The sequence below is a fragment of the Silene latifolia genome, chromosome 4 (assembly GCF_048544455.1).
Source record: "Silene latifolia isolate original U9 population chromosome 4, ASM4854445v1, whole genome shotgun sequence".
Lineage (NCBI taxonomy): Eukaryota > Viridiplantae > Streptophyta > Magnoliopsida > Caryophyllales > Caryophyllaceae > Silene > Silene latifolia.
The window spans coordinates 108,703,534-108,715,016 of NC_133529.1; the positions used below are offsets into that span (position 1 = coordinate 108,703,534).

The 11,483-nt window shown below is 39.0% G+C and overlaps 1 protein-coding gene across 1 annotated transcript; it reads left to right on the plus strand.

The window, feature by feature from the left end:
* The first annotated feature begins 434 nt into the window (after positions 1-434).
* On the plus strand, positions 435-10,785 carry LOC141653781 (uncharacterized). The gene is made up of 2 exons (XM_074461632.1): positions 435-681; positions 9,878-10,785. Exons 1-2 carry the CDS (start codon positions 674-676, stop codon positions 10,650-10,652), a joined length of 783 nt encoding a protein of 260 aa, XP_074317733.1. The 5' UTR covers positions 435-673; the 3' UTR covers positions 10,653-10,785.
* Positions 10,786-11,483: the final 698 nt, after the last annotated feature.

The following is an 11,483-nucleotide window of genomic DNA, read 5'->3' on the forward strand; positions in this document are numbered from 1 at the left end:
CAAAGATATCATTAACGCGGTCAATTTGAAAAAAAATAATTGTAGCATTCGGAACACGCTACACAGAGGTACGGCCAGTCAAAGTTTAAAGTTTGATTAGCCGTAATTCTTGCCACGAGTTTAGAAACTGAAATCATTCTTTTCCTGATCAAAGATCTCGTGAAGCCGGTCAATTTGAAAAAAAAAAAAAATCGCTGCTTTCAGAAGTTTGATCGCGAATTATGGCCAGTCAAAGGCGTTTTTGTTAAAAACGAGGTTATTATGTAGAAAATAAAAAAAATACAAGGTTACCACATAGAATATCCCATTAAAAAAATTATGTAACGGAGCAATTGTTTTTCCATGTATGTACTTAATAGAACATTAGTTAGTCAAAATTTTTTGCAAAACATATAATTCTTCTTAATATGGATGGAAATTTATTAGGTAAAACAAAGTGCCCCCTTGAACCAAATATCATGCGCCCACCACTGTGGAGGAGTAAAACGCTCCTTAAAGTTGGGAGATTTCATTGATAAAGTTGGTCAGTAATGGAGTAATGGTATTTTGTTGGGCTGTTATGGCTTTTGAATCTGATTGCTTTTTACTTTGTTTGTTTGATGGTATAGGAACAATTTGATCCTATTCTTCTGTATGGTGCAAATAAGCAAGATCTTATTCCTCACAATGGTGTATGAATGGGTAAGTCTTCTTTTCATTTCTTGTTTGCAAGTTTTCCACTCTTGATAGAAAAAAACATAATTGAAAATTTAATTGTACTGATATTGCCCTTGTAGTCTTTTATATGAATACTTGAAATGATGTTAAGGTTTTTCAGCCATTGATCTTTTATCTGATGGCTTGATGAGCTTTGTGGGTTATTCATGGCAACACTGTTTCACTTGCTGTTGGTTGGAGTCAATATGCAATATGCAATGGGAAGATTAATTAGTGGTCCTCTTTAATCAAAATATGAGAGATACTAACCTGCTGCTACATCTAAGTTCTAAGTTCTAACTGGGTTTTTATTTTAAGGGCAGTTTTGATTTTCCTTAATTCATCGGTAACAAACCTGAATTTTAAGGTTTCCTAATTTTTTAGTAAAATCCTATTCCTATTTTGTTTCGGTTTCCAAATCTTCCACAGGCCCCCTATATAAAAAGCCCTAATAAATCTCTATTCTTCACATCGTTTCTCTATCTCTTTCTTTTTAGTCTGGTCTCTTTTAAATCTGTTACGTAAATCAATTTAGCATGGGACCTCCTGCATCACGGTTTCCTGCCTCGGCCGTGATAAAGCCGGATCATCCTCTCAATGTTACTGAAAAAGAAAAGTATTCTGCAACAATGGACAGGAGTAGTAGTAGTCCCCAACTATTCTTAATTTTGAGAGAGATGAAATATCAATATTGTTTGTATCGGATTTGTGATCCTGAAAACAATGACGAATCAAGTATTCCTAACCTTGGGAAGCCATTGCTGAAGATGGACAAATCAACCTATCCTGAATGCATGTCATTTGTGGCACTTGGTAAACGTATCTATATGGTCGGTGGCTACCAATTATCTGGTATTAATTATACTCCCTCTAACAAGATGTTTATATGTGATACCGCTTCACACACCATTTTTCCTGGGCCAAATTTGGTTTCCGGCAAGGTTAACCCGGTTTTACTTACCCTTGGTTCCAAAATTTATGCCTTAACATGCAAGTTCTTCCGCCCTGGCCCTACACATTTTACCAGGGAACGTAATCCTGGGCTTGAGGTGTTTGATACTAAGAATCCTGAACGCGGCTGGTCCGTCCTGCCTGCTCCACCAGTTCATTTTCTGGGAGATACTATGAAGTGTGATGTTATAGCTTATGCAGCTATTCCTCCTGTACTTGTTGGTGGTAATGGTACTTGTTCAAGTGCTATTTTCATTACTCTATCAAATTATCCTGGTACTTTTGCATATGATGTGGACAGTAAGGTGTGGGATTACGTTAGTGAATTCAATTTACCATTTTCCGGCTATGCCATGCCAATGCCATCGTCACCCAATCTTCCCTGTGCTCCTTCCCTGTGCTTTGCCCTTTCAAGCAAGACTGAGAGAAGATTGTCTGCTTTCCGCTTTTGGTATAATGCTAACAGCCGCATGTTTAAAGTTGATGAAATTAAGATATCCAATTCTTCTGTTTTGTCTAGGGAACTGCCGCCATATATGTATTATGTTTGGCCTTTGACTGCACTGGGCCGTTTTGGTCGAGTTTATTCTATTCAAGTCGGCACTGATAATGCTAATGCGGCGAATGACCCTGATGCAAACCGATATGTGAAGGTCAATGTGGCGGAAATCTGTACAATCAAGCCCAGGAGGACTAGTAAGTTGATACGGAATAATGAAGAAAATGCACGAGAGTTTAAGATGAGTAAAATATGGAATAGTAGCTACTTCGGAGGCGTGATGGTTGAAACATGTGAATTTGTATCTGGCGCATTTGCTTTGTATTAGTATGTATGAGAGAATGAGAGAATCAAAACTGTAGAGTGTTCTCCCCTGTTAATAATAGTTAATACAATGTTCATCCTCAACATGTTGCCTTGATTATTTATTACTTGTATTACTTGCATTGTTTTTCATATGGGTTCCATTTGAGTATTAACTAGTTCTATTACCTGTGAAAATCACGAATTTGTGTATAGTGTGTGCTTTTCCTTACTCTTTACTACGGTCTACGGAGTATATTCCATACGCAACTATTTAGTGATGAACGTTTGGGCCAAATTTAGCAAGGTGCATAGACTTTCTTCGCATAAATTTTGGGGTCATGGGCATCAATTTTCTTCGCATATAAAATTATAAATTAACAAAATGAACCATCTGTACTGACTCGTACAATCTAAGAACTGTGTTACAACTTTTCTTTGTTCTAAAATTATACAGTGTGACAAAAATAGTAATAGTGGCGAAGTTGAAGTACGTCCAGTTGTTGTGGTGCTGTTGTAAGTTAACTTGAATTTAACGGGTTGCATTATCTACTTGAACTCTAAATGTAATGCGGGGCCTGGCAAATAAGATTTTGTCTTGAAAATCAACTCTCAATTGATTTTAAGATGTTGGATATCGAGCAGTTGAGCAAAACACACGATTGCGATTGATCTTTAAATAGAACTTTACAATTCAACTGTCAAAACTGATCAATAACTCAAAAGACTTTAATTCTCAAAATTTCGGCTCGATGAGTTGGTTGAGGTGTTGATTGAGGTGATTGAGGTGTTGTTGTTGAGTTATGAGTATGGGGATACCTGTCATATTTTGAGGTATTATATTATTTATTAGAGGTTTAAATATTGTTTTCATAAGTCCCAAGTGTGGTAACTAAATATTTTCGACCTTTTCTTATTGTATTTCATCCATGAATATTTGCATTGTTCTGGGTTGCTGCACCTTACCTTCTTTTGATTATTGGAGTACTTCCTTGGTATGTTGAAAAGTAATGCAACTCATCCACGACACTATTGATCCAATTGTACAACACAAATATGGCCAAAGTTCAAATCTAAGCAAAACTAACATGTATTTCACCCAAACTTTGTCGGACACCATAATCATTCAACCAAGTTGCTATTAGACATGTCAATCCTACATTCAATGTTTAATTTAGTTTTCCCGCCTACAACAACAACAACATCAACATCAGAGCCTTAATCCCAGAATGAGGGTCGGCTGACATGAATCATCCTTTAGAACCGTCTATGGGTGAATGCACGGCTCAAAATGCGAATAGAAAAAGGGAAAATGAAAAACAAAAGGAAGAGCAAAAATGTAATGCAAAGTCAAGGTAAACTTACAGGTTTTAAAATCGAATTCCGGATTTCTTTTATAAAAACTTAAAATTTAAATCGAGAGAAAAGATTAAAAAGATTTTGAAAACCGAAATAGAATTAAGGATCCGGAATGCCTTAAATGTAAACCAAGTAAAAAAATATAAGAAAGTGGTTGTAAAAAAATGTAATACAGGGGAGAAGAACAAATAAATAAATTTTTAAATTAAATAAAAACACTAAATATGTCAAAAAAAAAAACATCAAATACTAAAAATCCACATGTATCATTTCCCTCCATTGTGCCCTCTCTGTCACCATACTCTCCTCAAGCCCCAGAAATCTCATATCGTGCTCTATCACTCTCAACCATGTCTGTCTCGGTCTTCTTCTACCTCTAGGGACCTTTTTTGTTCTCCAAGTCTCCAGCCTCCTAACTGGTGCGTCCATAGGTCTCCTTCTCAGATGGCCAAACCATCTTAGTCGGTTTTCCATCATCTTGTCCTCTATTGGCGCCACTTTTACCTTTTCCCTAATCACCCCATTGCTTAATCGATCTTTCCTTGTATGTCCGCACATCCACCTCAACATACGCATCTCCGCACACTCATCTTTTGAATGTGACAATGTTTCACGGCCCAACACTCGGAACCGTAAAGTGAGGCAGGCCTAATTGCCGTTCGATAAAATCTTCCCTTTAATCTTTGGGGCATATCTTTATCGCATAAAAACCCTCAAGCACTCTTCCATTTCAACCATCCCGCTTTAATTCTATGAGCCACATCTCCGTCTAACTCCCCATCTTTTTGAATAATAGATCCTAGATATCTAAAGAAATCTGACCCCTCAACAACATTCCCATCGAAAACAATACTCCCCGCCTCTGTCGATCTCAACTCCGCCACTTTAGTGAACTGACACCTCAAATACTCAGTCTTACTCCTGCTCAGCCTAAACCCACGGGTCTCTAAAGTCTGCCTCCACAATTCCAACTTTCTCTCCACCCATCTTTCGTCTCATCAATCAACACAATATCATCAGCAAACATCATACACCAAGGGATGTCGTCCTGAATATCTCTTGTTAACTCATCCATAACTATAGCAAGAAGAAAAGGACTAAGTGCGGAACCTTGATGCACCCCGATGGTAATGGAAAATTCTTTCGTTCTCCCAACATTAGTGCGAACACTTGCACTAGCCCCCTCATACATGTCCTTTATGAGGTCAATATATTTTCGAGGCACACCCTTTCTCGCTAAAGCCCACCAAAGTACTTCTCTTGGTACCCTATCATATGCCTTTTCCAAGTCAATAAAAACCATATGCAAATCCTTCTTCTTGTCCCGATGGTGTTCCATCAACTATCTCATGATAAAAATCGCATCCATAGTCGATCTCCCGGGCATAAATCCAAATTGGTTATCCGAGATGTCTACACATCTCCTAAGCCTTTGCTCGATAATCCGCTCCCATAACTTCATCGTATGACTCATAAATTTAATTCCACGATAATTGGAACACTCTTGAACATCACCTTTGTTCTTGTACAAAGGGACAAGAGTGCTTCTCCTCCAAGCCGATGGCATCTTGTTGCTCCTCCAAAACTTGTTGAAGAGCATGGTTACCCATTCGATCCTTTTCTCCCCGAAGCACCTCCAAAATTCTATGGGTATACCATCCGGTCCCTCTGCTTTCTTTGACCTCATCTTCCTTAACGCCTTTCTAACTTCACTCTTTTGTATTCTGCGCACAAATTCCCGATTAACCATGCTTGGTGTTACTTCTACATCCCCAAAACCTTGTTCCTGATGTCCATTGAATAAAGTATCAAAGTAAGAACTCCATCTAGCCTTTATTTCGATATCCTGAACCAGAACCTTGTCGTCCATATCTTTCACACACCTAACTCTCCCAATATCTCTCGTCTTTCGGTCTCTTATGCGAGCCAGTTTATGGATATCCTTCTCTCCTTCTCTTGTGTCCAACCTGGCATACACTTCTTGGTTAACTTTTTCCCTCGCATCCCGCACTGCCTTTTTAGCGGCTCGTCTAGCCTCCTTGTACTTTTCAAAGTTCTCATCACTCATGCATTTCCCCAAAACCTTATAGCATTCACGTTTTGTCTTTATCGCTTGTCTCACCTCGACGTTTAGTTTTCCCGCCTAACTTCACAAATTGTAATCAACAACTAGAGTATTGTTTCTCCAATCTGTAATATTTTTGCCGGCCTTTAACCCATCGACATTGTTATTTACTTGTTCGTGCTCTTTGGCAGTTGAATGAGCTGATGAGGCTTTATCCTCTGATGAATTTTGATGGTACATTGATGCTGCGTAAGCTGGTCGCCGATTCCTTGATTTGAGTTTCCATGGGCACTATTAAGCAACATTGGGTCTATTAGCCATAGTGTGAAGATATTTTGACTTTGTACAGACTAGCAAATTTGCTGATAGCAGGGAGTTTCTGAAGATAGCAAACAATCTGTTTTAAAGGGATAGAAGGTTTCTCGAGCTTTTGCACAGTTCGTAAGAGGATGTTTTAGACATTTTTGTGCCTTGGAACATGGTAAGAATAAGAAATGTTTCTTGGAATATACAAATCCTAGAGTTTTTGTAAAGTTGCTTGAAACATATACATTTTCATAGCTAATTGTAAAAATTGCACCGAGGCAGTTTTTTGACAAGCATAATGTTAGGAATATTGTTCCTATATTCTCTCTTAGAATAATATCTTATGATTATGTAAATATTAGTCATATCTTTTATTTTGATTGCTTCTGACAGTTCAAGAACGTCCCTTTCAGTAGCATCAAGTTTGACCCATAAGTCGACTATTTCATCCTCCGCAGCACATAAACGTAATTGGTACGCAGCCTCTGCTTCATTAGCAGCTTTCAGCCTTAGCTCCAAATTATGTTCATCAAGAGCTTGTTTCAATTGCTCCGCTTGCATAATCCCCCTTCTTTCCGATTCTTGGATTTCCAGCAAGCTTCTATTGTCATAACTTCCCTGTCCTAGCATATCCACAAAGATTTGCAACTCAAACTTCTCCTTCTGCAACGTCTCAATCGAGTTTTTAAGAGATTTGATTTCAATCAACTGCCGGGCACATTTATCTCTCAAGGACTCCACTTCAGCATTCTTCTCACTCAATAATGCTTTATGAGAAACTGTTTCTTCACGTAAAGACAGGGACTCTTGAGCAATATCTTTCCAACGATTTAACTGAGCCTCCACCATTCCCATTTATTTCGATAGAGCAGAGGCCATCATATTGAACTCGGCTTTAATGTCCTTTCTCCCTGAATCTTGAACAGCTTCTTCCATTTTGGCTTCAAGTTCATTCTTTTCAGTTACAGTCTTCTGAAGCTGCGCCTCTAGTTCCTCTACTCTTTTCTCAGCATTGACAACAGCAGCTTTTGTAGAATCTGATGATTCCACTTTCAGATCCAGTTCTTTCTCTCTTCTCATGAGGTACGACCTTTCTGCCTGCAGAGACTCTGACAAAGTTTTGTACCGAGAGAGTTCAGCTTTCCAATGGTGGTGCAGACATATCTGTCGTCCTTCATTTCATTCTCCAGATTTTCCAGTTGTTTTATCAGGACTGCATTGTCTTCCCGTGCTTCATCAAGCTCTGTAAGACGTTCGTCTGCCAATATCTCAGCTTCGTGAATTGAGTCTTTTAGTTCCTGCAAATTCATTGCCCTATCTGGTAGCTTTACAGGAGATAAGTTGCCATTTACCACCTCAGTAGGTGGGCTGTATGTAAACCCCAGATGCTATGTTTTTCTGCATTCTCAGATTTACAAGCTTCCTTCTGCTTTCTTACAAGTTCAGCCATGCTTTCTTCAAGCTCACCCAGCAAGACGTTTGATCTCTGCTTGATCAAGAGATTGGTTCTGTATGTAAGTTTGAATTCTTACAGCAATAATCCTGCTGCTTCTGATTGAGAGCATTAAGGAGGAGATTAAGTGATGGAAAATTCAGAATCAGAAGGACCAGATAAGAAAAGACCTCATTTGGGTGCTCAAATTTCATCACAAATGGCGCGCAATTCTACCCTTTCTCCTGATAATAAATCGGTTGAACGCAGCTGTCCTTCAATACCAGAATCAAAGTCTTGTACAACAGCTAGAAATGCAAAAGCAAGAGTTGCACGATCTCGACGCTAAGCTTCAAGAATTGAAAGATAGGCAGGCTTCTTATGATGAGAAGCTGATTTCAGTGACCCGTTTGTGGGACGAGATAGATAGTTGGTTAGTTATACTCGCGATAAGAGTCGGTGGAGGCCAAGAGGCTCTACAACTTTTAGATGCTATTGACTCTTCTCATGGTTCAGACCCGTCATGTTCTGCAGAAGATGTATTTCTTCAGAGGCTTCTGAAAGTTGATACTGTTATGGACAGCACAGGAGATGATCGTGTGAAAGTTGTTGAGGAAGCCCTTGACCGACGACGTGATTCTACTTTGGAGTCAATGACAACCCTAACATATAATTAAGGATCATATAACAAAACTAAACAGCATTTCTGAGGAATTGCATCGACAAGATGGAGTCAATGCCGAAATCCTATTCAACAAGTATAAAATTGGGGTTGTTTGGTTACCCACTAAACAATGCAGGAACTTAAATTCATGTGAATTGGAAAATGGGTATGTTGTTTGGTTACCCCAATTCACATGAATTGGAAGTTCCCATGAATTCCAATTCCTCCACAATGGAGGAAGTTGCTTACCTAGGCCCCCCTAGGTAAGTTAGAATGCCTACATGAATTGCACTTCCTCCATGGCAACCAAACATTTTTTTGCAATTCACATGAATTCCAAATTCACGTGTTTTATGACTTCCTAGGCAATGCAAATTCCTATATGCAACCAAACGACCCCATGACTAATATTTACATAATCATAAGATATTATTCTAAGAGAGAATATAGGAACAATATTCCTAACACAGAAATGCGGAAATATAGATCCGAACTTCATTGGTATAATGTTCAGGAGTTTATGAAATTGTCTTGCATCTCTTTTTTGTTGACGGAAAAGGGTTGGTTCCTTTAGTCTTGGATCCCCTGCATCAATGCAATTATTTTGCAGTAATGAAGAATTTAGAGTAACTGGTAATAAAGTTTTGGTGAAATCATCTCTGTATCGTATTCAATCTAGGAAATGTGTACAACGCTTCACAAGTGGCGGCGTTACAGGAACAAGAATCAACACTAGAAATGATATATTAATCCAGCCGATCAGTAAGTCGTTTTCATGTGCATCTTGACTTTCGACAGCGATGCTTGATTTCAAGGTTTCGGCATTAGATTTACAAAGCTGACTGACTGACGCGTTTTTATTTTTTAAGGGCAGTTTTGATTTTCCTTAATTCATCAGTAACAAACCTGAATTTTTAAGGTTTCCTAATTTTTAAGTAAAATCCTATTCCTATTTTGTTTCGGTTTCAAAATCTTCCACAGCCCCCCTATATAAAAACCCCTAATAAATCTCTATTCTTCACATCACATTCACATCGTTTCTCTCTCTCTCTTTCTTTTTAGTTTGGTCTCTTTTAAATCTGTTACGTAAATCAATCTAAGCATGAGACCTCCTGCATCACAGTTTCCTGCCTCGGCCGTGATAAAGCCAGATCATCCTCTCAATGTTACTGAAAAAGAAAAGTCTTCTAAGACAATGGAGAAGACTACTAGTAGTAGTAGTAATAGTCCCCAACTATTCTTAATGTTGAGAGATTTCAAATACCATTATTGCTTGTATCGGATTTGTGAACCTGAAAACACGGATGAATCAACTATTCTTAATCTTGGGGACCCATTCCTGGAGATGGACAATAGAACCTATCCTAACCGCATGTCATTTGTGGCACTTGGTACATCTATCTATATGGTCGGTGGCTTGTGTTTTTCGGGTGGCCATTGTCTTGCCTCTAACCAGGTGCTTATATGTGATACCGCCGTTTCCAAGGCCATTGTTCCTGGTCCTAATTTGGTTTCTCCCCAGGCTTCACCTGTCTTACTTACACTTGGTTCCAAAATTTATGCTTTAACATCTAACTTCTTCCGCCCTGGCATTCCTCACAGGGAAGGTAAACCTGGACTTCAGGTGTTAGATACTGAGAATCTTGAACGCGGCTGGTCCCTATTGCCTGCTCCACCAGTCCGTTTTCACGGAGAAACTGTGATGTGTGCTGTTGTAGCTTATGCAGCTGTTCCTACCGTTGTTGGTGCTACTTCAAGTGCTATTTTCATTACTCTATCAAATGATCCTGGTACTTACGCATTTGATGTGGAAAACAAGGTGTGGGATTATGTTAGTCAAGTCGATTTACCATTTTCTCACTATGCGATGCCAATAAGTTGTGCTCCATCACTCTACTGTGGCCTATCTTCAGATGAGAGAAGATTCTGTGCTTTCCGCTTTTGGTATAATGCTAACAACCGCAAGTTTCAAGTTGATGAAATTAAGATACAAAATTCGTCTGTTTTGTGTCAGTCTCGAGAACTGCCGCCAGCAGATCTGTATTATGTTTGGCCTTTGATTGCAGTGGGCCCTTTTGGTCGAGTTTATTCTATTGAGGTCGGCACTGATGATATAAAGACGTGGGAGGACCCTACTGCGAACCGTTATGTGAAGGTGAATGCAGCACAAGTTTGTCAAGTGGAGCCGAATGAAGAAAAAGGAAAGGATGAGAAAAGGGCATCTAAGAGAAGTAGGACGACTAAGGAGGCGATACGGAATAATGAAGTAGAAGATGGAGGAGAGTTTAAGATGAGTAAAATATGGAGTAGAAGTTTCTACGGAGGTCCGATGGGTGTATGTGAAGATAGATCTAACGTCGCATTTGCTTTGTATTAGTGGCGCATCATTTGATATCTGAATTATTCATCAGTTTGGGTATGTGACTGAGGCTGATGCAAGTAGTTACAATGCAGAATACAAGAATTTGGGGAAGCTTGTTAGCTGTTTCGAGTTAGAAGTTTTGTCAAAGTTGGATTTGTCGATTAAAATTCACTACAGTTAGTTGGAAACTTAAAATTTACACACTTTTTTTTATCACTTGAGTAGTTGCATACTGCTTCTTAACTCGTCAATTGATATACACATTTCTTATAATGGATTTTACTTACGGTAATGGCCACTGGAAACTTACTCTGTAGAGATGAGAGAATGAGAGAATCAAAACTGTAGAGTGTTCTCCCCTGTTAATAATACGAGTAGTTAATACAATGTTCATCCTTCAGCATGTCGCCTTGATTATTACTTGTATTACTTGCATTGTTTTTGTTGGTGATTTAAGAGTAATTACCGGTTTTCATTTTGCGTAATTAAGGTTGGTTCGTTAGTGGGTAATTTCTGAATAATAAATTGCAAGTTTGGGAAAATACGGAGAGTATACTTGCATAATTATTTACGGAATTACGGTTTAGCATTCGGACGAATGACTATGACGGGGGTCTCGCTGCCCGGTCAGCGAGTCTGGGTCCAGGGGCGAAGCGCCCTGGTTTAGGGGTTCGGGGACGCAACGTGGAATTAATTAAATATCGCGGGAAACGGAACTTAATTCCGTGTCTACACTGAATTAATTTCAAGGGAAATTAGTTCAACGTATCCCTGGTTGTGAAGAGTTGCAACTCTTCACAATAACTCCCCTCCCTTCCCTGTTTTCTCTCTATATAAACAAAGAGG